General features: G+C 41.0%; 2 protein-coding genes across 12 annotated transcripts in view; both read right to left on the bottom strand.

Moving 5' to 3' along the window:
• USP50 (ubiquitin specific peptidase 50) overlaps nt 1–1,346 on the bottom strand; it is a 42,027-nt gene extending 40,681 nt beyond the window's left edge. Inside the window, exons 1-2 of the mRNA XM_017348027.4 lie at nt 1,155–1,346; nt 736–931 (exon numbers count right to left, since the gene is read on the bottom strand). Coding sequence (XP_017203516.3) covers nt 736–931; nt 1,155–1,240 — 282 coding nt within the window. The 5' untranslated portion in view covers nt 1,241–1,346. The remainder of the gene's footprint in view (nt 1–735; nt 932–1,154) is intronic.
• A 10,433-nt stretch (nt 1,347–11,779) lies between these two features.
• The window catches only part of TRPM7 (transient receptor potential cation channel subfamily M member 7), a 113,886-nt gene continuing 99,244 nt past the window's right edge, over nt 11,780–26,421 (bottom strand). For all 11 annotated transcript variants that reach the window (XM_089310333.1, XM_089310332.1, XM_070054172.2 and 8 more), the window contains 8 exons: nt 23,113–23,163; nt 22,949–23,014; nt 22,230–22,513; nt 22,028–22,110; nt 21,661–21,866; nt 18,520–18,571; nt 18,306–18,412; nt 11,780–13,274 (listed from right to left, as the gene is read on the bottom strand). In XM_089310333.1, coding sequence (XP_089166459.1) covers nt 13,144–13,274; nt 18,306–18,412; nt 18,520–18,571; nt 21,661–21,866; nt 22,028–22,110; nt 22,230–22,513; nt 22,949–23,014; nt 23,113–23,163 — 980 coding nt within the window. In that variant the 3' untranslated portion in view covers nt 11,780–13,143. The remainder of the gene's footprint in view (nt 13,275–18,305; nt 18,413–18,519; nt 18,572–21,660; nt 21,867–22,027; nt 22,111–22,229; nt 22,514–22,948; nt 23,015–23,112; nt 23,164–26,421) is intronic.

A 26,421-nucleotide genomic window follows, 5' to 3' on the forward strand; every position in this document is an offset into this window, starting at 1 on the left:
GTATACATGGCTATAGTTTGTGATCTTCGTGTTATTTTTTGGGGGTGTTACGTGTGCAGTGAGGTAACATTCACACAAGAACATTGCATAAAGTCAAGGACATATCTTCCCAGAGTGTGGGTCATAGACCAAGGCTACAGGTAGTGAGTTCTCTAAATGAAGGCAAAACCCCTAGAATAACTGGTGATTTCATGTTTAATCAAATACATGTCCTAAATCCAACACATGCTGGAGGTTAGGTGAGTTGGTGTGAAGAGAAACTTGGCAGGGCCTAGTCTGGCCCCTAATTTTATACCAAGGTCAATATTTTCATGGGTTTGTAGGTACCAAGAAAATTAAATTATAAAATTCATTATGGTATTTCTCATTCAAAACATACTTTTATTTAACAATTTCTACTTTGAAAACTGGGTCCATGCAGTTTTTACGCGCAAAGGGAACCGGATTCGTGGTTGCTGGCCCTGGCTGATCACCAGATATGCCCTGTGAGACTCTTCCAGTCTTACTCATTAACACTGGAGTAAGCACCTCCGACTCTAATCTTCCCAGGGGCTCTTGATGATCAGTACATACGGTAAATGCAGTTCAACATTCAAACACAAGTACCCCTCAGCTGCTAGCACGGTGCTTGGCACAGAGTAGGCCATTTTGACTGAAGGAATTGAAGACAGAAAAATGGGAGTTTCTGCTGAAGCTGCAGGTGCGTCCTGTTTCAAGGTCACTTATTCTACTCACCTTTTTCAGAGCTTCATGAAGTTCATTTAGGACATAAATCAAGAATTCCTGAGCATCTTGTTGTGTCTTTTTCATGAATGCTGGGTAGAGGTTGCCAAGAGCCGACCGAAATATTTCCGGTGAGACACAGTCTGAGTCTCCAAGCCACATGTCTGTCATCAGGTAAGCGAAGGCAGTGGCCACATCACTGCAGTCCCTTGAGAGGAAAAAACGGGCAGGTTTCTGGCTGGTTGAATGAAAAGAAGACCCCTGTCACTCAAGCCTGGAGAATCAGTCCAAAAACAGGGCTTCAATCATTTCCCAACTACCCTTCCTGCTTTATTCACCCTCGATGTGTCACTCATCGGGGGAGCTTCCGCCTGGGGAGGGAGGGGACCCTGTGGGCGGGGGTGGGCTGCAGGGCCCGCGGATGGTCTTACTTTTGGAGAGCAGTAATGTACTTTCCAGAGAGGAAGTACTCCACCAGTGGCGAGATGCTGCCGAGACACTGCAAGATGGCGTTCATGTAGCACGTGTTGCCCAAGTTCCGCAGGCCAGTGACCCCCTGGAAGTGGGGCTGGTTCTTGTCAGCCGCGTTAACTGGAAGGGTATCATAATGATCTGTGCACTCTGCACTGTGTTGGTGCCACGTGGAAAGCAAGCAAGCATTTTGGGGAACAAAATATATACAAATGACAATAATTTCCTCTCAACCTCATGAAACCAAGAAGAGTTCTTGCTAAGAGTCTCCCTCAAACACACTCCTACTAAGGACATAAGCATGTGCACTTGAAGGCTCAAGTGGCATTATTTAGTCCAGAACTCAGAACAAGTGTGCGAAGCCATCCATATATAACAGAGATAAACGTTTCTTCCTAAAACCAAAGCAAGAGAACTGAAAATATCGACCTTTCAAAGTCTTAGTCTTAGATTTGCTTGACTAAAGTTATAGACTTTCTCGCTGAATACCGAAGGATTACCTTTATGCTGCGAACATAAATGATTTTTGATAATAATTGTAACAATAGATAACAGTCAGTAGCAATAGCTATCATGTTTTGAACCTGGAACTGTATACATTTTTTCATTAAATTCTTTTAATAATTTTACAGCGTAGGAACAATTACATATATATATATATACACATATACATATTGAGAAACTGTTAGAAAATGTTAACGTGAGTGATCAAGGCTATCTTTGGCAGGAAGCTGTGGAGTTAGTGCTCAGGTAAATCCGCTGGGCCCACACAGGGCGGTAGCGAGGAAGAATCCCCCATGGACGCCACCCCTCCCCATCCACGGCTTCCTTTCCTGGTTTGTTGCCAGCCCACCATCTTTGCCCTTTATGATTCTTCTTTCCAAGCACTGCCTCTACAGTTTGAGCTCTGTGAGACAGCTTCCTCACAGTACCTCTACTTAGCTATGTCAGTTTGAAAAGTGCTCACTGGACACATGGTCATTTTCATGTTTCCTTACAACGTCATGGGAAGCCCTGTCTTGCTTTAAGAAGGACGAGGAGGGGGCTGGCACTGTGGTGTAGAGGGTAACTCCACTGCCTGCAGTGTTGGAATCCCACAAGGTGCTGGGCTCGAGTCCAGTCTGCTCCACTTCCAGTCCAGCTCCCTGCTAATGCGCCTGGGAAAGCAGCAGAGGATGGCCCAAGGCTTTGGGCCCCTGCACCCACATAGGAGACCTGGAGGAAGCTCCTGGCCCCTGGCTTCGATTGGCCCAGCCTTGCCCATTGTGGCCATTTGGGGAGTGAACCAGTGGATGGAAGACATCTCTGTCTCTGTCTCTCTCTCTCTCTGTAACTCTTTCAAATAAATAAATTAATTAAAAAAAAAGACATGGGTCTACTGCCTAGATATTAAATCTAGTCCCTTCCTTTGGGAGGACCTCTGTGGGCCAAATCTGGGGGAACCTTCCCCAATGCGGCATGTACCCCGATTTCTTTGACGAGACTCTTCCCCCCACCCCCACCCTGGAGCTCAGGTGGAAAGCTGTAGGAGGCAGAGGCTCACAGGACATAGTAGATACCGAAGTCGTCCGCAGGGAATGACCGCTGAGAAGTCATCGTAGTGGAACCACGCTGGACTCTGACATCTATTCAGGAGCAGCGGCTAATCCTTGCAACTTCATTTCTCCAAGTCCATTATGCCTCCCTTTGTCTGTTTTAAGCAATTTATATGCTCCTTCCGCCTTTCTGAAGCGGCAAACTGATTTTCCCCTGTATCAGGCACCACTGCAACTTGGATTTTCCCATGCATCACAATCCTTTCCATTCACCCCCAAGATTCTAGCATGTTGCCGTGAGACACTGTTATTAGGTTGGTTGAACTGCTTGGAAAGACTACACTGGACAGAATGAACTGCATGTTTATTTTAATTTTTTATAAGACTCTTTTTTTAAATAAAGATTTATTTATTTATTTATTTGAAATTCAGAGTTACACAGAGAGAGGAAAGGCAGAGAGAGAGTTCTTTCATCCGCTGGTTCACTCCCCAATTGGCTGCAACAGTCGGAGCTTTGCCAATCTGAAACCAGGAGCCAGGAGCTTCCTCCAGGTCTCCCACGGGGTGCAGGGGCCCAAGGACTTGAGCCATCTTCCACTGCTTTCCCAGGCCATAGCAGAGAGCTGGATCAGAAGTGGAGCAGATGGGACTTGAACTGGCACCCATATGGGATGCCAGCATTGCAGGCGGTGGCTTTACCTGCTACGCCACGGCACCAGTCTCCCCATCCCTCAGTTTCTCTTGTATATGTATATACCACATCCATGCATGCATATGCACCAAAGATTTACCACCAGAGTTAGGGGGCGCTCTGGTGATCCTGCCCACTCTGAGCACACATTCCCCCCTCCTGGGGAGGAACACCTCCCACCCTGAGGCAGCTGGATGTTGCTGCTTCCAAATGGTTTGCGTTGGGGTTGAATAGAGAATTTCCCTTCATGAGGGCTGGAGCAAACACAAACACATACTACTAGTGCCACACAGGGTTTGTTGTAGGAGAACTTATAAGCTGGCAGCACAGCACACAAGATCTCCTGGCTCTCATATTCTGCGACAGACGACTGTACTTTAGACAGTCATTCAGGTGCGGCCATTGGACACCCTGCTTCCAATCTTATTTTCCACTAATGCACATCCTGGGATGCAGCAGTGATGGCCCAAAAACTTGGGTCCCTGCTGGCCATGTGGGAGACCCAGGTGGAGTTCTGGGTCACTGGCTCTTGCTTGGCCCAGCCTTGGCTATTGCAGGCATTTGGGGAGTGAACTAGCCTTTCAAATAAACTGCAAAACTAAACAAAACCTTCTTTCAGTATAAAGGTACCTCTTCTTCTGAATGTTCTACCTAAGTGAAAACAGGTTTGGAGAAGGTACTGACTATCCACAGTGAAAGCAGCTTGGCTGAGAGAGTGGTCTTGCTGAAAAGAGGAGACCTCACAGCTCCAAAGCTGGTGGCAGCCTGTTTTCCCTTCGGGCTAACTCGCATCTGCTGAGCCAGCGAGGCAACACAAGGGAAGCAAGAGCTTTGAGGGTGAATCCAATGTGCCTTTTCTCAGCTCTGCAGCAAGTATATGGATACTCTAAAAAGTTCATGAAAGATGTGTTATGAAAAACACTGTGTGCATTTCATATACTTTTCCACCAAAATAAAGTTACCTTTTAATTCCATTTTCCAAGAACCTTTTAAAGCACTCTTGTATTACCGGTAAGTCAAGAAAGCAGCATGTTGAAGGGTCATTAGTATGCAACCTTACTTCTATCCTAGTGGTTAAAAGTCACACACACAGTTGCTCAGGCTGCACAAGGTATGAAGAGTAACCCTACTTTGACACCTGGATAAAGGATCCTGACAACTAGATGTGACAGCTCCTGCAGCTGTTTGCTATTTGTGGTATCTCTTTAAAATAGTTATTTACTTATTTTAATTTATTTGAAAGGCACAGAAACATAGAAACAGAGGTCTTCCATCTAATCATTCACCCTGCAAATACCCAAAGCACCCAGGGCTGAAGCCAGGAGCCTCCCATGTGTGGGAGGTACTCAAGTACTTGAGTCACCATCGGGACAGTGATGTCTCTTGAAGTCACCTCGGGTGGCTCTGCAGCACTGCACTGATCTGAAGCCAGGAGCCAGGTGCTTCCTCCTGGTCTCCCATGCGGGTGCAGGGCCCAAGGACTTGGGCCATCCTCCACTGCCCTCCCGGGCCACAGCAGAGAGCTGGACTGGAAGAGGAGCAGCAGGGACTAGAACCCGGCACCCATATGGGATGCCGGTGCCGCAGGCAGATGATTAACCAAGTGAGCCACGGCGCTGGCCCCTGGATTATTTTTGGTAAAGTTCCCTCCCTTCTTCCTTTTTATTGTGAGGAAGTTGTGAATTGTTTTCATTTTCTTCTATTTATACTTCTTTGTTATCTCAACACGTACATAAGTAACCCTTGTAATCTTAATCTCTTTGGGTCTAAGGTTCCAATAGCAAGGGATACTGAATTATCCCAATGTATTTGGTTTCTAACCTCTGGGTGACCTATAAGGTTCTGAGACCACAGAGTGAAAAGTTAGGATAGCAATGGGTACTCATCCTTAAAATTACTTTCCAATTAATGTAAAAGTTAGTAATTCTTCTCAAATAGAAATGAAGACTTTACTGTTTTTATTACCAACTTTCCCCTTCTCCTATTTAAACAATTTTTATTCTGGGCTGCTTTTTTAAACAAGCATTACACTGTATTTACCTGCCAGCACGTGTCTACGTTTGTGTATTTGTGACGCTTTGCTCAGCTCTGTCTCTTCTGTCTTGTGCCTTCCCATGGAGATTCTTTTTGAGTACACCCTTAACATTTTCCAAGGAAAAGCACGGGCAGTGAACTTTCAGAGCACGCCATCACATGGCTAGTGGCACATTCCTCTTGCCTGTCATGCCGCTGCTGTGCTGCTTCCTGGACATTATGAGAGGTGAGAATTCTGAAGTCAATCTGATGTCTCCCCTTGTAAGCCTGTTGTATTTACAGAGCCACTAGACGGAGCATTCAGTGGGCCCTTTAATTTCCTCCCTTCCAGTTCCACTTTCATTCTGAAGTCCTTTTAAAGTTATCACATTACATTATCAACCCAGAAAATACTGTGCTTCGTGCCAGTCCTGAAATAGTAAGATATAAATCTTGACTCTCAGTTCATTATCTTGACTACTTGTGTTTATTCTCTGTCGTCCCAATTCTCACATCTGTGCCATTACTTCTCTTTTTTTTGTAAGATTTATTTTATCTATTTGAAAGACAGAGAGAGGAGAGGGAGAGGAAGAGGGACGGTAGGGGGGAGGGGAGAGAGTCTTCCATCTGCTGGTTCACACCCCAAATGGCGGCAACAGCCAGAGCTGGGTAGATCTGGGTCTCCCTTATAGGTGCAAGGCCCAAGCATTTGGGCCATCCTTTGCTACTTTCCCAGACATATTAGCAGGGAGCTGGATCAGAAGCGGAGCAGCTGGGACTTGAACCAGAGCCCATTTGGGATGCAGGTGCTGCAGAACTTACTATGCCATAGCGTGGGCCCTTACTTTTACTTCTTAACATACGTTTTTGCATATTGTTGGATATTTGTGGGATTACTTGATATTTAATTTGACTTTTAGTGCTTGTGGCTACTTTCTACACACTTTTCCCTAGTTTCACTCTTAAAGGTTAACCTTTAATGTTAAATGTTGAGATGAATATGCAGATTTATGCACTTTGATGCAATTATGCACAGCTGCAAATTTCTTAACCATATGCTGGTATCTACTTATGAAAGAAGTTACAAAATGATAAACTCCTTTGTAGAGAAAAATCACCCTCAGAATGTTTTGTTCTCCATTATGTTCTTTTATCTTCACGGGAGCTTCCAAGGGAAGAAGATAGAGCAAGAAGGGACCAGATTATTTGAGTACTTCTACGTTCTGAAGGCTTAGGTCATTACAGCACACACCGCCACACTATGAGGCACTCTCGGAGAGGCTTGACCAACTTAGCCAAGGTCACTCATGGAGCAACAGGAGACCAAGTCTACCCAGCTCAATTTTCTATTGCAATGTATACTCTACACAAATAAAACAATAGTCATTGAAAGGCTCACAGGAGGTATCAGTACTCCATTCTTTTTTACTGCTAAACATTATTCCATTGAATGAACATATATATATATATGTGTGTGTGTGTGTGTGTGGAGAAATATGTCAGACTTAGTTCATTGTTAATTTTTTAATTTTGGGAGGCAGAGCAAGAGAGAGAAAGAGAGAAAGAGAGAAAGAGAGAGAGAGAGAGAGAGAGAGACTGACTTTCCATCTACTGGTTGACTCCCCAAATGCATACCATGGCCCCTGACTAGGGCTCAAAACAGGAGCCAAGAATCCAATCCAAGCATACCATGTGGGTGACAGGGACCCAAGTACTTGAACCATCAACTGCATATCCACAGGAAGCACAGGGCTGGGACCTAAATTCAAGCAGTGTTATATGAGACTCAAGCATCCCAACTTGCATCAGAATGGCCACTCCTGGGTTACCTTTTTAGGAGTTCTTTATTCAAGTCTCTCATTAAATACATTATTTGCAACAGTTTTCTTCCAATAGGCAGGTTGTCTTTTCATTGTTAAGGGTATATGTTGGAGTGAAAGGCTTTTTTTTTTTTTTTGCTGAAATTCAATTTGCCTTTTTTTTTTTTTTTAATTAATTTATTTATTTGAAAGACAGAGTTACAGAGAGGCAGAGGCAGAGAAACAGAGGTCTTCCATCTGCTGGTTCGTTCCCCAATTGGCCGCAAACGGCCGGAGCTGTGCTGATCTGAAGCCAGGATCCAGGAGCTTCTTCTTGGTGTCCCATGCAGGTGCCAGGGCCCAGGGACTTGGGCCATCCTCTACTGCTTCCCCAGGCCATAGCAGAGAGCTGGATTGGAAGTGGAGCAGCCGGGACTTGAACCGGTGCCCATATGGGATGCCAGCACTGTAGGCAGCGGCTTTACCCGTTACGCCACAGCGCCAGCCCCAGTTTATTTTTTCTACAGTATGGTTGTGCTGTTGGTGTTCTATTTAAAAAACCATCACATAATCCAAGGTCACAAGGATTTATTTTTGCATTTTTCCCCTTGAAGATTTTGTTTATCTGAAAGGCAGAATTACAGAGAGGACAGAGATCTTCCATCTGCTGGTTCACTACCCAGATGGCTGGGGCTAGGTAGTTTACTAATAGTCAAGTGTAATGAAGAACATAGAACTTGAAACCCTATGAACAAACTCTTTCTATTGTGTTAGATCTCTCACGTATCATTTGGAAAACGCTACGTAAATTGTACATTTGTAAACTACTGGCTTAGTTATGCAGATCAAACACTGATGTTTGATTATACAGTTGAAAATCATCTTTTAAAAATATTTAATTTGAAAGGCAGAGAGAGAGAGAGAGAAACAAAGAGTCTTCCATCTGCTGATTCACCCCCTAAATGTCTCCAACGGCTGGAACTGGGCCAGACCAAAGCCAGGAGCCCAGATTTTCTCCTGTCTCCACAGTAGTGCAAGGGCCCAACCATTTGGTTCATCTTCCGCTGCCTTCTCAGGTGCGTTAGCAGGGAGCTGAATGGGAAGTAGAACAGCCGGGATGTGAACATGTACATGTATGGGATGCCAGGCATTGCAGGCACCAGTTTATTTATTTTTAGTTTTTATTTTTTTGACAGGCATAGTGGACAGTGAGAGAGAGAGACAGAAAGGTCTTCCTTTGCTGTTGGTTCACCCTCCAATGGCCGCCGCAGCTGGCGCAATGCATTGATCTGAAGCCAGGAGCCAGGTGCTTCTCCTGGACAGGCACCAGTTTAACCTGCTATGCCACAAGGCCAATCCCAATAGTCATTCTATGAATTGGAGAAAATGATCGATGAAATGATCATCTGGTTCTACTCACTTAACTCACAACTGCCTAAGTGCTTTTTCTTTGAGATAGCCATATTGTATAGTGCAGAAGAGTTTTCCATGCAGTTCCCATTTTTTCCTACAATGTATTATAAACATATATTGAAAGGTAAACATTAATTACTTCATCAAGGAATTTTTAAAGAAAATGACCTTTCAAAGACTGTAAGAGTGAAGAAATGTAATAACCACTAGTGCAATTTAATGCTACTGCCTTGATTCAATGCTAGATATCAGCAGTTTCACCTACCAATACTTTTGTTCCATTGGTAAAACTCTCAACGCAATGGGAAAGGGAGAATTATTCTGACCTTGTGGATCTTGTGAAAGTGTCCTGGGGACTTCTGATAACCACCGACCTAGATCTACGAGACTATTATATCAAGGCAGTGACCATCACATAGACAAACACTGCCACCAATGAAGAACTTTTCTTGCTAGAGTTAACCCTATATCTAATCTTCTGTCTTCTGGTTCATTCTCCCAGTGTTCGCAAAAGCCATGGCTGGGCAAGGGTGAAACTAGAAGCCAAAACACAATTCAGGTCTCCCACCTGTACAGCAGAGACCCAAAAACAACTGAAACAATACCTGCTGCTTTCCAGGGTGTACATTAGCAGGAAACTGGAATCAGAAGTGGAGCAGGGATTTGAACCCTGGCACTTTAAAAGGTACGCTACGGGCCGGCGCTGTGGCTCACTAGCCTAATCCTCCGCCTGCAGCGCCGGCACCCCGGGTTCTAGTCCCGGTTGGGGCGCCAGATTCTGTCCTGGTTGCTCCTCTTCCTGTCCAGCTCTCTGCTGTGGCCTGGGAAGGCAGTGGAGGATGTCCCAGGTGCTTGGGCCCTGCACCCACATGGGAGACCAGGAGGAAGCACCTGGCTCCTGGCTTTGGAACAGCATGCTGGCGTGCCGGCTGTAGCAGCCACTTGGGGGGTGAACCAACAGAAAAGGAAGATCTTTCTAACTCTGCCTGTTAATAAAAAAAAAAAAAAAAAAAAAAAAAAAAAAGGTATGCTACTACTGTACCAAACACCTTGATCAAGCCTTTGGACCTAACAACTAGTTTAGTGAAGTCCCAAATATGGTACACTTTTAAAGTCAGATAAGTTAGTTCCTGATAAAATCAGAAGGTAAAAAAGATGGGCAGGGAAACTTGTACATTAAAACTTTAAGAACAAATCAAGGGGCCGGCATTGTGGCACAGTAGGCTGAGCCATTGCTTGTGACACCAGCATCCTATACTGGAGCACAGCATAGTCCTGTTTCCTATCCAGCTCCCTGCTAATGCTTCTGGGAAAGCAGTAGATGATGGCTGAAGTACTTGGGTCCCACCCTTACAGGAGATCTGGATAGAGTTCCAGGCTCCTGGTTTTGGCTTGGCCCAGCCCCAGCTGTTGCAGCCATTTTGGTAGTGACCCAGCAGACAGAACTCTCTGTAACTCTTTCAAGTAAATAAATCTTCAAGAGGGAAAAAAAAACAAAAAAAAAACCCACGAGCAACTACAATGTATAAACCTGAGACCTAACTCGAATTTTAAAACAGCATTTTTTTAAAGATTTATTTTATTTATTTTAAAGAGTTAGAAAAAGAGGGAGAGGCAAAGGGAAAAATCTTCCATCTACTGGTTCATCCCCCAAATGGCCACAACCACTTGGGCAATCTTCCACTGCCTTCCCAGACACGTTAGTAGGGAGCCAGATTAGAAGTGGATCAGCTGGGACTAGAACTGATGCTTATACAGGATGCTGGTATCTCAGGCAGTGGCTTTACCCATTACACCACCACACCAGTCCCTACCCAGTGAAATAAAGATCCTTTCTCTCTACCACGGGTACAAGCTAGTGGGGTTGACAGATAATCCAGTAACAACTATGAAAGCAATGTAGTCTGACATGAGAGTTTGAAAAGGTATTAATTTCTTTACTTTCCTTTACATTTAAATTTTTTTAATACATCAATACAATCAACATGCACTGCTTCTAAAATAAAAACGGCATACATACATTGATTGAAGACATACGAATAAAACATTTGCAGAATTCAACATTTTTTTTTTTAATTTACTTATTTATTTGAAAGTTAAGAGTTAGAAAAAGATCTTCCATCCACTGGTGCACTCCCCAGATGGTAGCAATGGCCAGCACTAGGGCCAAACGGAAGCCAGGAGCTTCTTCTGGGTCTCCCATGTGGGTGCAGGGGCCCAAGCACCTGGGTCATCTTCTGCTGCTTTCCCAGGCACATCCAGAGGTAGCTTGATGGGAACTGAAGCAGCCAAGACAAGAAATGGCACTCATATGGGATGCTGGTGCCATAGGCAAAGGCTTTACCTGCTGTACCACAGTGCCAGCCCCAAGAATTCAACATTTTAAGAATTAATTTGGTGAAAGACATGTTTTATCCTCCTCAGTGGGATGAAACTGAGAAGAAAAACATTAGAAGAGATTAAGCAAATGACACTTTCAGAAAAAATAAAAATGAACTTCAATAATCTAAGGAGAGACAACTCTTCTTTCTTTGGGATGAGAAATGTGGTTTACCAGTAAACTGTTTCTTTCCAGAATTAACCAAGAACATTAATAGATTTGTTCAGAAAAGTGGCCAGGATATGGTACAGAAAACATCAGTGGTCGCTATGCTTGTGATTCATCATAGCACAGGGTTTAAGGGAACAGATGAAAACCAATTTGTGGGCATTCGAATTTTAGCCATGCTGCATGCTACTTATTAAGAGTCTGAGCAAAGTTGCTTTACCTCTCTAGCACCTTGATTTTCCAATCTGAAAAACAGGATAATATTAACACCTATGTCATATAAGGGTTAAATAAGTTAATATACGTAAAGTCCTTGGAATAAAGCCTGCTACTTATCAAGATTAAATAAGAGCTAGCTACAATTATCATTTTGTGAAAATAATCAACATAAAATTAAACAAAACCCTTATCTCCCTTTTCTGGCATAATAAGAAACATTTAAAAAAACAGACACAGGACACCAATATCAAATTAAACACTATACAGGACAGAGGAGCAAGAAGCAAGGGTGTACAAATGGTCCATTAAAAACACATGCTCTGAAAATGTCAGATAATTTTTCAGAATGATTCAACTCACTAAACAATTGTAAACAAGAATAAATTTATTTAATTTCTTTTAAAGATTTAATGATATACAAAATGTATATAGTATAATATCTTTAAGTAATACACTTTTTCTTTCTCCCCCCCATCAATATTAAACACTATTTAAACAGCTTATCTCTTTTTGCCTTGACTGTATCTATGAGATACACTACTTAATACAAGTAAGCTTTTTACTGCTGTCTTCCAAATAAAAATGAAAATTAGTACCTAGGAAACAAACAAAAAGGAAAAAAAATATCAAAGCATAAAACTTTAGTCAGATGAAAAGCTTTTCTTCTTGTTGAATATTCAACAGTATCTGGGGCAGTTAAATTCATTTTATTGGCATAAAGTTGCATTGCAATCTCCCGACATTACATAATAATCCAACTCAATTCATTTCTTAAATAAGTATCACAAAAAAATTCATGTTCAGATGTTCCAACACAATTTTAAATATAAGCAAAAGTTCATGTCTACAGTCTGATTTGATTGGTTAATAAAAATCTTTGGAGAAGTGTCTAACTTTCAGGTTGTCACTACCAACACAGATAGGGAAAAAGTACTTTAGCTTTCCTCACAAGACAATTTCCCTTGAACAGTGAGTTGAGTTCTTCCTTTTCTATATTTAGGTGACATACCAGTTTACCATGGCTTTCTTCTACTTAACAGTAACTTGATAAAAAATGTTAAAAAAAAAACAAGCAAACAAATACTTTTGCACAATTTGGGCTCTAACAAAAATTGGTTCTATCTTTAAATATGGAGCCTAACCCTGATTCACAAATAAAGTCTCTCTTTAGAAAATGGTCTTCAGCTCTGGCTTCTTATATCCCTGGGAATTCAGAACTGTAATAAGCCATCTTCTTTCTTGTGGTCAACAAGTATAGAGTTGGGAACCAAGTGACATCATCATGGAACACACTAAACACACCGAGGAAGACTTTTGACTGCCATTTAACCAAAAGGCTGACTTCATTTCTCTAGTTCAATGGCAATAAACCAGCTGCCAATAAAATGTGCACAGACACCTAACTTTGGTTAATGGTATTGCACCACATAGGAGAGGGCACGATCACCCTCATAACAAAGTCAAATGAAATCCTCTGCTATAAAAAGCCCTTTAGAAAGTCATAAATACTAATTTTTCACTACTTTTTAAAATTCTTAATTGCCAGCTCAGTCCTATAGCGCGTTTTTGACTAGTTTAATCAGGTCAAAAAGAACATTGACTTTTTAACTGTGCTGGAGTCAGCAAATCCAATTTGCCACACCTTTATATATTACCAAATAATTTCCTCTTAATGGAAAAGTAACATAGTAACATTTTTGATGTGTCAACAAAATCAGTGATTCAGTAATATTATAACATCAGACGAACAGAATTAGTTGATTCTGATTCTTTGGTGGAATTTTCAGGCTGAAGATTGAAATCTGAAGGCTCATCTTGAGGAAATATAATTTTATCAGGTGTATAGTCATTCCTCTTCAGATCTATAGTCACCACCCCAGACAAAAAAAAAAAAAAAAAAAAAAAAAAAAAAAGGTCAGTACTGCTTGTATCGCTCAGAAAAGTAGAATTAAGAACATTTTTCAAATTGATTTTCCTCTAAATGTGTCAGAGATCTACCTTCTATCAAGTTATTAGGCATAATATTACACATATAAAATCACTCATTAAATAATTATTAGACAAACTATGAGCCAGGAACTTGGCTCATGTAAATGTGGGGATGCTGCAATGAGCAAGGAAGGAAGACAAGGACCCCGTTCTCATGGAGGTTATATTCTTGCGAGTGAAGAAAAACAAGGAAATAGCAAAGTGGGAGCACTATAAGTAGGAACATGTGTTTGAAGAAAATAACTTCTTGATGTGTGCTGCGCGCCAGACTGGAGGTGGTATAGGGTGATTCCTTCAGATAGGCTGGGCAGAGCAGAAAAGCTGAGGACATAGACATCTGAGTAAAGACCTAAATATTGAGAGGCGAGCTATCAGAGTTCTCAGAGGAGTATTCTAGGCACAGGGAAGGCTAGAAAGACTGAGAGAAGGAAATGGGCTTGGAGTGCCCCTATGGTTTATATACAGTGAATGAGAGGAAGACTTCTAGAAAATTAGGTCAAGCAAAGGTTAATGGCCAGAAGTGTCAAACTATAGCCTGTGGGCCAATCTGGCTTCCTGCCTGTTTCTGCAAATAGTTTTGGTGGAATATACCCAAGTTCATTTGTTTAGTCTATGGCTATTTTTGCATTATGATGGTAGAACTGGTAGAAGCTGAGACCACATAGCCTGCAAGCCTAAAGCATTTTACTACTCTGCCCCTTACAAAGAATTTGCTGACCCAATTTAGGGTGCGCAAGCTATTAATCATCACGATTAGTAGATTACAATGAAATAATGATTAGATTACAGTGAAAGGAATCTACTGGATTTTTTTTTCCCAAGATTTTATTTATTTATTTGACAGGCAGAGCCACAGACAGTGAGAAAGATCTTCCCTCCGCTGGTTCACTCCCCAAACGGCCCCAACGGTCAGAGCCGTGCCGATCCGAAGCCAGGAGCCAGGAGCCTCCTCCTGGTCTCCCATGAGGGTGCAGAGGCCCAGGGACCCGGGCCATCCTCCACCGCCATCCCAAGCCACAGCAGAGAGCTGGACAGGAAGAGGAGCAGCCAGGACCAGAACTGGTGCCCACACAGGACACCGCACCGCAGTCAAAGGACCAACTGACCATGCCACCGCGCAGGCCCCTACAGGATGGTTTTAAGCAGTCTTAAGGTAGAGTTAGAATCTGATTCGTATTTTTAAATGACTATTGTGTTAGACCTGTTAAGTCTATCATTAGGAGGAAACTGGCAGCAGTACAGGAAACAAGAAAGTGACAATGAAGAAGGAGAGACACAGATGAATTAGAGAGGACAGAATCTGATGGATTATATATGAAAGACGAGAGAAGAGGAAATGGATAGTTTAGGTTTTGGGCCTGAGCAACTGGGTAACCGTTAATGAGATTAAACTAGTCATTACAGGTAGTGGAAATCAAAAGTTCTAGAATGGACACGTTACTGTCAAGATGTTTTAGGGTAATGAACATAGAAACAGAAGCTCAGGAATTTTCTGATAAATTTGGTATTATCAGTTGTACAATGCTTAGCTTTGAGATATGATGAAATCATTTAGCCATATAGAAGATAGGCGAACAGTTGTAAAATTAGAGAACAAAATGCAGTAATTCCAAATTTAGAATTTAAACTAACCATAGTCATGCATATAGCCTGATAATTCTATCTCCAGGTAGAACAGAACTGACGCTCAGAACAAGAACTGTTAATTTTAATCTGAGAAATACTCTACCTTAAGTGATTCAAATACGTATTTATAACTTCATGAATTATTTTTGATAACATGAGCAGTACAGCCTTAAAGAACTGTGAGAAAATGTCAGCCCATTTTCAGTACAGCATGGAAAATTACTGTTAGATGACTTGCAGATGTGGCAAAACTCACTGGGCAAACAGGATGTTATAGAGTAGGCAATTCACAAGAGGAAATTAAATTACAGAGAAGGAATGAGGAAGGTAACTTTGTAACTTAGGTGACAGAAGACTGTATACTCCACAGTACTCAACCAATGAGGAACCAGGGGACCTGTAACTTAGGATATAAACCTCTTGCTGTAACTGATCCAGGTGTACCTGCTCATCAAACACCTGATCTTGCAAAACCCATCATAAGGTCTTTCTTGCTTTCACTGTACTTCCTGAGCCCAAGTCTCTCTTGAATGGACAGGTGAGGATATTTTCCAAAAGAATACAATTACTTTGCAATTGTATTGTATAAACATCAGTGGACAGACATGCAATTATAGCTCATCTTTTTAAAAAATATTTATTTATTTATCTGAAAGGTAGTTACAGTGGAGGAGAGGCAGAGGCAGAGAAAGTCATCTTCCATCTGCTGGTTCACTCCTCAAATGGCCACGACAGACAGGCTGGGTGAGACTGAAGCCAGGAGCCAGAAGCTTCATGGTCTCCTACATGGGTGCAGGGGTCCAAGTACATGGGCCATCTTCCACCACCTTCCCAGGCACATCTGCAGAGAGCTGGTTCAGAAGTAGAGCAGCCAGGGATTTGAATAAGCGCCCATATGAGATGCACCACAGGTGGTATCTTAACTTGATAACACCATAGTGCCAGCCCCATAGTTCAAGTCTTGATTAGGTAGTGAACTAATGGGTGTAATCATGAACAAATAATCTCAACTCGATTTTTAGCTCTTGCTAAAATGAACTAAATACGTGCCACTCTATTTCTGCCACTGGTTAGAAGTAAAAATTCTGCAAAGAAAACATAAAATATGAGGCCGGTGATGTGATATAGTGGGTTAAGCCTCTGCCTACCAGCATCCCATATAGCATCTGGTTCAAGTCTGGTCTGCTCCACTTCCAGTCCAGCTCCCTGCTAATGTCCTGGAAAAGCCCAGGAGGATGGCCCAAGTGCTTGGGCCCCTGCACCCACGTGGGATAACTGAAAGAAGTTTCTGGCTTTGGATCAGCCCAGCTCTGGCCATTGTGGCCATCTGGGGAGTGAACCAGCAGATGGAAGATCCTTCAATCTCTGTCTCTCCTTTTCTACCTCTGTAACTCTGCCTTTGGAATAAAAATTAATAAATCTTAAAAAAAAAAAAGAAAGAAAGAAAAAGAAAACATAAAATAACCATCTGAAACTTCTGAAAGTAAATAGCAGGCAGACCCGGGAAAGAAGAACCTGAACAATTACCTATATATAGTGGTGAGCTTCCTAGTTTTTTCCCCCTCTATTACTTCTAGGCTTAGGTTTGAAGACAGCTTGATCCCGTAAATGTAGAGTAAATGTACACAGAAAAAGCTCTAAAACTTTCTATAGCTGAGGATCAGGTGGAGGAACTCTGTTGAGTACACAATGTTCAGGGAAATGCCGACTTTTGAATTTTTCTCTTGCTCCTCTGATCCTAAGACAAGCCTCATTCATGAAGAGTCACTCATAGCCGTCTGTAGGACAATCAACTACAATCCTGAGAAAAGTCCTCTATGATTAGAAGAAATGGGAATAGGTGCCTCAAAGAGGCACTTCCATTGCTTCTAAGTACCATAGGTGCATCCCGTTTAAAGACATGTATGACAGTACAAAGAGGCTAAAATCTTGGCTTTCTAGTTAAAGCACAAAAATATAAATAAAATAAAAAGAACCTTGACATCCACAGAGTTTGAAGGAAATCATAGGAAGAGGAAAATGAAGAAAGGGATACCCTAAATTTGTGGGTGAATCCCACTCAATCCCAGACTCACTCCTGAGTGGTACATGCATGAAAAGACAACATAGCAAAGGCTTTGATAACTAAACTACAGCCACAGCGCCAGCCCCAATAAATATATCTTAAAACAAACAAACAAAAGCAGGTCCAGGACTGTGGCACAGTGGGTTAAAGACCTGACCTGCAGCACCAGTATCCCATATGTGTGCTGGTTTGAATCCTGGCTGTTCCACTTCCAATCCAGCTCCCTGCTAATGTGCTTGGGAAAGCAGCAGAGGATGGCCCAAATCCTTGGGCCCCTGCATCCACGTGGAGACCCGGAAAAATCTCCTGGCTCCTGGCTTTGGCCTGGCCTAGCTCTGGCCACTGCAGACATTTGGGGAGTGAACCAGAGGATGGAAGATCTCTTTCTCTCTCTCTGACTTTCAAATAAATAAATACATCTTTAAACACACTAACAAACATATACACACACAATCTTGATGATACAGGCACTTTGTGGAACCATGAAATCTGGCTCCTGAGGCCAGGCTCCTAACTATGAAGTTACTGGTCTTAATGAGTGGGACTTTTAAAGAATACAGATCAAGGGTGAATCCCAGACAGCAGTAATTTAAAAAGACTTAAACAGGAGATTCAACTGTGCACAAAAGGCAAAGAACTAAACTTATGCTGTAATTTATAATTAAACAACAATGTGTAACTTAAAATACAAAGTTTACTATCATAACAGAATATAAGTATATTTGCAATTGCTGTTCCTGTTTTATGAAATATTCTTTCCTAACTTTTGCCAGGCTAACTTGAAAGCCTATTCACCCTTCAAATCTAGTACACCAGTTCCCGAGGATCATTCTCTGATCTCCAAGTCTGAGTTTGGTAACCTGTTTACAATTCTATAGCACTCTTATTTTTTTGTACTGGTCCTGCAACACTGTCAGCAGTGAACACCTGACTTAACTGCATGAAGGAAGGAACTATATCTGTCTATTCATATTATACCATCAGTATCTAGCACAATTCCTGTACACATGTGATGTATTAAATGAAAAAATGTTTTTATGAATAATGAAATCACAGATCCATTTATAACAAACAATGTGTATTTATGAAGGACTTGCTAAAGCTGGCATAATTAGAGGCCATTAAATCAAACCTTTGTACCTCTAACCTTATGAGGTATTATACTAGCCAACTTAACTAAAAATTCATGTATTATACTGATTAAAATCTTTACCTGGAAGTTTAAGCTTTCTACAGCAAGAATTACAGTGATGTTTTGCTCTGAAGTTTTTTATTGCATCTTCTCCTAGATTTGCTGGGCCAAAAACCATATCACAGGATCTGTAGAATTGTTAGTTTAAAAGAAAAAAAAAGGTAGTTTATGCAAGTAGAAATGCAAATTTGAAATTATGAAAATATGCCCTAATGAAATTGTTAAAACTTATTACCTTTTTTCTTCTGCTTTTATCACGGATGGGTCAGTCAAATTTTCACCCACACCTTTTTATGTACACATAAAAAGGACAAAAAACAAATTATATAATTGATATAAACACTGACATGTGCACAATCAAAAATAATCTTGATTTTATAGCAAATAATCCATCATTATAATTTAAACTATTCAAAGGATGTAATTTTTCTTTCTTCATATTTTGTAACTTGATTTATGATCCCAGCACCCCACCAGGAATAAACAAAGCTCTTGGGATGTGAGATTTAAATGTAAAAGTTAGTAGGCAGGCACTCAGCTTCTAATTCAACAGGGAAAAGGCTGCAAGCAGCTATCTCCTTACTTGTAAAGGCCTATACAATCTACTCTCATTTATGCTTAGTTAGCAAAGAATGATCTGGTACATGAAGGAATACTCCACAGAACTTTTTAAAAGGGTGTTTTATGATTAAAAAAAAAAAATCACATAGCAACAAGTAACACATTTTATGTAAAACATTCAGGTAACACAAAGAGTTCAACTGTGAGCATCTTCTTTCACCACTAGCTCTCCCCAGAAATACTGTCTGGTTAAATCTTTCTAGCTCTTGGCCGGCACCGTGGCTCACTAGGCTAATCCTCCACCTGCGGCACCGGCACCCTGGGTTCTAGTCCCGGTCGGGGCACTGGATTCTGTCCTGGTTGTTCCTCTTCTAGTCCAGCTCTCTGCTGTGGCCCAGGAGTTCAGTGGAGGATGGCCCAAGTACTTGGGCCCTGCAGCCACATGGGAGACCAGGAGAAGCACCTGGCTCCTGGCTTTGGATCAGCGCAGCGCCGGCCGTAGTGGCCACTTAGGGGGTGAATCAACAGAAGGAAGACCTTTCTCTGTCTCTCTCACTGTCTAACTCTGCCTGTCAAAAAAAAAAAAAAAAAAATCTTTCTAGCTCTTATCTATTCTGCCATACCCTCACCCCAGCCACAAACACACACACACAAATAATACCTAGTGATGTTTTGAGTAATCATAAATATTTAACCTATTTAAATGAAATATAATAAAATGTTTCAATTTCACAGAAGGGAAAAATCAGAAAATAAGAAACTAATTTTCACAACAGACTGGCAAAGATTGAAGATTAAGAATACTCAATATTTGGGAAACTGTGGAGAAATGGGCACTCATACAGTGCTGAGCAGGATCTTAGCTAACTACGATCTTTTGTAAAAAAAAAAAAAAAAGCAGCGATTATTAAAATAACAATGGTGGTGGAGGGGTTCTGTGTTGTCACACAGCAGGTATAAGCACAAGTTCCAGTCCCAGAGACTCATCTGCTTCCTTCTGAACCACCTTCCTGCTAATGAACCTGGGAAAGCAGTGGATGACAGACCATGGACTTGGGTTCTTGCTATGCACATGGGGAGACCAGGATGGAGGTCCTGGCTCCTGGCTTTGGTCTGGCCCAGCCCTAGCTGTTGTAGGCATTTAGGGAGTGAATCAGCAGATAGATATCGCTGTCTCTCACTCACTGTCACTCTACCTTTCAAATAAATGATTAATAAATAAATATTTAAAAAGTTAAAAAATAACAATCGGGGCCATTGGGTCATTTGGGGAGTGAATCAGTGAGTGGAAGACCTTTCTTTATGGCTCTCCCTCTGCAACTCTGCCTTTTTAATAAACAAATAAAATCAAGAAAGAAAGAGAGAGAGAGAGAGAAAGAATGAATGAACTAACTCAGGGGCAGGTACTGGGCCTAGCAGTTACATCTCTCTTATTATTTAATTTGCTGCAGCAACCATGTAAAATATTCCTAAAAAATGGTTCACATTAATTATGCAAAGAAAAAAATCATAATTACTTTGCTAACTGAAAACAATCACCATCTTTTTGATGGTGATTGATATGACAAAATTTGTTTTCTTCACTACTTTTGTATGCCTGAACGAAATTAACTGATATTTACTGAATATATTTTAATTATTCTTAAATTTAATTGGATTGGCTTAACTAATAATTTACATCAGCATTCTCATTGTACCTGTATATATACTCCTAATCTTCAATATACATTGATTACTAAAAAAAGGTTATGTATACAGATTTTCATTCCTGAACTGAATCAATACCAACTATTTTCAACAAATCCTTAATACTTCTATCTCTACAATGAAAAGATTCACTGAGAATTAAGCATTATAAGCAATTTTCTTATAGGACTTAAAATCTAGTCTGATTTTGGGGCCAGTGCTGTGGCACAGGTTAAGCCTCCGCCTGTGGCACTGGCATCCAATATGGGTGCTGGTTTGAGTCTTGGCTGCTCCACTTATATGACAGAGTCTATCTACTGAGATGGTTATGAGCAATTTTTTTCTCCCTCTATACATGATGTTCCACTTTAAGTGCAGGAGTCTACTTCCCTTCCCCTTGGTTGTGGGCTGCCTGTTATATCTCGATGAGTGAGAAGCAGCAGAAGGGATGCTGGTCAGTTCTGGGCCTTGAGGAATTTCTGCTTTCTCTCTAGTGGAAGCAGGCTAGCCAGTATGAAGTCCATCTATCTATAACTACCACTAGCTTAGGCCAGCTAGACATATGGAAAGACCATTTGGAGAAATGAGGAATCCAGCTGATATTGAAGAGATCTCAGACACTTTTAACTCAGGTCAAGCTGCATAAGCTGTCCAATGTCTCCCATCAGACAAGACTTCCAAAGTGAGAGCAGAGATGAGTTATTCCTTCTCAATGCCACCTAAATTCTGGAATCAAACTAAAATGGTTATTTAATCCACTAAATTTTTAGGTTGATTGGTTCATAGTAATAGAACATAAATACCAAAAACAATAGAGATTTTTGTTATGGGTTCTCTTTAGAGAAAGTCTTTACACTTTCAAAATATAAATGCTGAACATCAGAGCATAGAACCTGGGATTTCACATGTTTTTGCTTATCAGAACGTATCTATTACCTTAACAACAACTGAGATAGCCAGATCCCTTTATTCAAGGCTCTGGTGGCAGTAAGTTATGGTTGTTATTGATCTGCTTATTTTATAGTTTCTATTGGTCTAAGATTTTTAAATTAGTAGATTTCTGTGTATCACATATAATATGAATAGGTGAGAAACTATTGTACAATTCTAAGTTTTTTCATAAATTTACCTTGTAAATCAAGTACCAGTAACTCCCCTCTGGTATATTCATAAGTCCAATGGCTAAAGGCTAGCATGATCTCTTCCAGTGTATTAGTTGGAATAATCTCATCACCATTATTGTTGTTGTATTTTCTAAATTCTCCAGTCATACACTCTTCCACAGCAAACCACTGTCCAGCTGAATGGCAATACAGCAGGAAAACTTCCAGAAATCTTATGAAAAATGAAATATAGATATTAGTGGTTTTGGTAGTAGAATTAAAATTGATCTGCAAAATGGGTATGTGAATACAATATTCAACATCAATAATGAAGGTCAAAAAAGACTAGTATCCACATAATAATAAAAGATTCAGGAACATGTACAGATTTACCTGGGAGAATATGGTATTGATTTGGGTTTCATTTGATTGAAGGCAAATGTGAGCTTTTGTGCAGCTCTCTGTTGTTGAATTTCCTACAGAAGGGAGAAAAATCTCCTGTTCAATATTCAAACTAAGACTTTTTTTTCATACTTTAGAAGTGAAAATATGAAACTCAAATGTATTTCACTGCTAGGCATTCACTGTCACTTACTCTGAGGCAGAGATGAAGAACCGTATCTTCTTTATAAATACTTGACCATGTGTTAACCACCTCAGGAAGAAAAGACTTGATAATATAAAGATGTCCTGATTTGAGGATATCATGTTCTGACCAGGTACACTGTACTTTGACAGCTCTTCGTAAACCTCCTCCCATTTCCTCTTTACTTAAAAACTCTATTTTGGCACAAAGGCCTAGCTGTGACCAAGAAGACATACTGTTATTCAGTATGCTGGGAGAACTCTCTTCCAAACGATACACTGTGACAGGTTCACCTGCAATATGAATGAATACAGTTTAATATCAAAGTATGACTCTTTAAAAACGATAAAGTTGAACAAAAATATACAAATATCTGCTTAAGATTAAGGAATAGTAAAAAAAAATGAAGCACATTATACATAGTCTTATAAACATAAAAAGAATTTTAAAAATGACAAATCAGAGAAAATCAAGAATGCATTTCCATAATATCAAATTTCTGTGCCATGATCAGCATTTTCAAAATTTTGAAAGTTAAAAAAACTTTCAGATGATTCCACCTTGTATTTAAGTCTATGCCACGCTCTAAGTAGTCAGACTAATTAAGGATTTATATAAAAACTGTATTTCTTAATGTGATCTCTGTCTCCAGCAATGTTCTAGGTTTTAGTTAAAAATCAGTAGAAGGTCAAGTTTCCTTTTTTTATTTCTTTACTTTTTGGATTTACCTCTTGGAGGTACAGGTGTGAATGGAATGCTCTGTGATAACCTCATCAAGTTATTTCTTTCCACAGCTGCATAAAAATGAAAGAGAAAAAATGAAATCTCTAAGTATTCAAAATATTTTTATTAGTAGTATTACTAATAACATTTTATTTTTAGTATTACTGACCTGAGTAATAATAATTTGTATCCATAACTGGCTTAAAAGGAGAAGCAAGACCTAAAATGGCAAATAAACAACGACAACTTTAAAATTACAAGTGTAGCACTACTTTTTGCTCAGATACTCCCATATAATCATCTTCAATTTTCTTTATGGAACTTCTCATGAAAATAGAAAACACAATAAAAATGTCCAGAACATGCTATAGTATTACCCTAATTCATTATGTCAGATTAGTGGTCTCTGTATACAGGGAAGGGAAGAAGCACATTGATGTTTCTCATTTTCCTTTTGCCATAAATTGCACTCTGCCCCCTCAAAAAGAAAAAATGTCTTTGTTCTGATCTTTAGGGATTGGGGACTGCAGCCATAAAACCATTTCAGCAGGTTAGCCATGAGAAGATGAACTTCTATGATATGAAAGATGTCCCAAATGCCCTCTTACATCTCTAAAATTTTTAAGGACTTTACTTATAAATGTAGCAAGAAGCAAAAGATGGAGAATAAATCAGATATGCTGTGCACTAAATTTCTATATTACAAAGTAAAGCAATCCTATTCTTTCACAGAAGGAAGTTAGTCAACAGTTTTAGTACTATTTAAGTACAGACAACATACACAGAACACATGCAAGCAGATTGTAAGGACTATAAAGGATTCCTCTTGCTTGAGAACAGGTCAAGAGATCTCACAAAGGACAGGAATTATGGTCCAGCAGTTAAGATACCCGAGTCCCATACTGGAGTACTGCTGACCTCAGTTCCCGTTTCTCGCTAAGAGGGCAAGCTCAAGTAGTTGGGTCCCTACCACCAACGTGGGAGGCCTGGATTGAGTTTACAGCTCATAGTGATGACTCCAGGACCAGTTCTGGCCATTGTGGGCATTTGGGAAGCAAACTAGCAATGTGAGCTCTGTCTCTCAAATAGATTTTTTTTTTAAGATTTATTTATTTATTTGAAAGTCATAGTTACACAGAAAGAGGCGAGGCAGAGAGACAGAGAAAGAGGTCTTCCATCCGCTGGCTCACTCCCCAATTGGCTGCAACTGCCAGAGCTGCACCGATCTGAAGCCAGGAACCAGGAGCTTCTTCTGGGTCTCCGATGCGGGTGCAGGGGCCCAAGCATTTGGGCCATCTTCTACTGCTTTCCCAGGCCATAGCAGAGAGCTGGATGGGAAGTGGAGCAGCTGGGACTTCAACCGAAGCCCATATGGGATGCCAGCACTACAGGCGGCAGCTTTACCTCCTACGCCACAGCGCTGGCCACTCAAATAGATTTTTTTAAAGGTTTATTTATTTATTTGAAAGTCAAAGTTACACGCAGAAAGGGGGGGGGGTATCTTCCATCTGCTGGTTCACTCCCCAGTTGGCTGCAATGGGCAATGGCCGCAGCTGTGCTGATCCCAAGCTGGCGCCAGGAGCTTCTTCTGGGTCTCACATAGGTACAGGGGCCCAAGGACTTGGGCCACCTTCTATTGCCTTCCCAGGCTATAGCAGAGACCCGGATCATAAGTGGAGCAGCCAGGTCTCGAACCAGCACCCACATGGGATGCCAGTGCTTCAGGCCAGGGCGTTAACCTGCTGTACCACAGCACCAGTCCTCTCAAATAGATTTTTTAAAAAGATAAATCAAAAGGGATGGCATCATGGTACAGTGACATCAGCATCCCTTATGGGCACAGGTTCAAGTACCAGCTGCTCCACTTTTGACCTATCTCCCTACTAATGTGTCTGGGAAAGCAGCAGAAGTTGGCCCAAGTACTTGGGCTCCTAACATTCAAGTGGTAGATGCAATTTGAGTTCTGAGCTCCTGAATTCCATCTGGCCATGATCCCAGCCACTGTGGCCATTTGGGAAATGAACCAGTGGATGTAAGACTGATTTGTCTCTTTCTCTCTATTTCTCTAATTCTCCCTTTCAATAAAATAAATAAATCATAAAAAAAGAAAAACTACAAAGGCTGTCTAGGAGGAAAAAAGTAATTTGCAAAGGAGTGATTGTCCATACTACACTTGGGAAACTACATGTAGTATGAACAGAACTATTTATATATACACTAGTCAGACCTGTGAAACTTTCTGAACTTATGTATATCCAACCAGAATTCATTCACTCCAAAATAGTCTAACTCTGCAGGTGTGTGTCATCAATAGAGATTCTGTGGCCTACACTATGGTTTAGAAAGGTAAGCCTCTGTCTACAGTGCCAGCATCCCATATCGGTGCTGGTTTGAGTCCTGGCTATTCCACTTCTGATCCAGCTCCCTGTTAATGTGCCTGGCAAAGTAAAAGAAGATGGCACAAATACTTGGGCCCCTGCAGCCTTTTTGGAGAACCGGATGAAGTTCCTGGCTCCTGACTTTGGCTTAAATTGTGGCAATTTGGGGAACGAACCAGCAAATGGAAGATCTTCCTCTCTCTCGCTCATTCTATCTCTGTATTTAGGCCTTTAAAATAAATAAATAAATAAATCTTGGGGGGAAAAAAAGATGAGATTCTCTGTACATGATTTGAATATGCAAATTATAAATTGATGAGCAAGAATACAGCATACCTATAGGAGGTGAAGCCAGAGAAATAGGGAATCAAATTGTTAACAGCCTAATATACCATGCTAAGAACGCTCCACATACTCCTTCTGTATTTCGAGAAGGCCATAAGCAAAGTGGAAGTTCTCTCTCTTCAGAGAAAAATACACCCTTCTTTGATGGCCAGCTCTTTCCACTGGGGTCTCACCCACAGAGTCCTTTATGTAGGACACTTTTTGCCACAGTTTCTTGGCTTTCCATACCTGAAATGTTCTCATGGGCTTTTCACCCAGACCAGAATGCCTTGAGGGCGGATTCTGAGGTCAGAGTGCTACTTAACATGATTGTCATTCTATGAGTCTGCTGCATGGACTGCTTCCCATGTTGGAGCATTCACTCCTTTTCAATTCTATTACTATTACCAAACACTCAGTCCTATTTATTTTATCACTTTAACACTTAATCCTATCCAAATGGTCACCATAACACTTAAAAGGGTATTTTTACTACCCAGCTTAAGGGGATTTGGGGCCCCATGGCAACTTTTTAAACTGTACTCTTAGAAGTAAGTCCATAGGAATGTATGCAGAACTATCCTGCTTTACAGTTACAAAATTCATATATTTCACAATTACAACTTTAGGGACATTATGGTTCTGTTCTATCCACCGTGCCTGCCCTCTCAACCACACTGCCACCCGTCTTCCTCCTCTCTCTCTTAGTCTCTTATTTTTCACTAAGATCTATTTTCAATTAACTTTATAAACATGATTAATTGTCAAGTAAAGAC

The sequence above is a fragment of the Oryctolagus cuniculus genome, chromosome 12 (assembly GCF_051225735.1).
Source record: "Oryctolagus cuniculus isolate XC-2025 breed Fujian yellow rabbit chromosome 12, ASM5122573v1, whole genome shotgun sequence".
Taxonomy (NCBI): Eukaryota; Metazoa; Chordata; class Mammalia; order Lagomorpha; family Leporidae; genus Oryctolagus; species Oryctolagus cuniculus.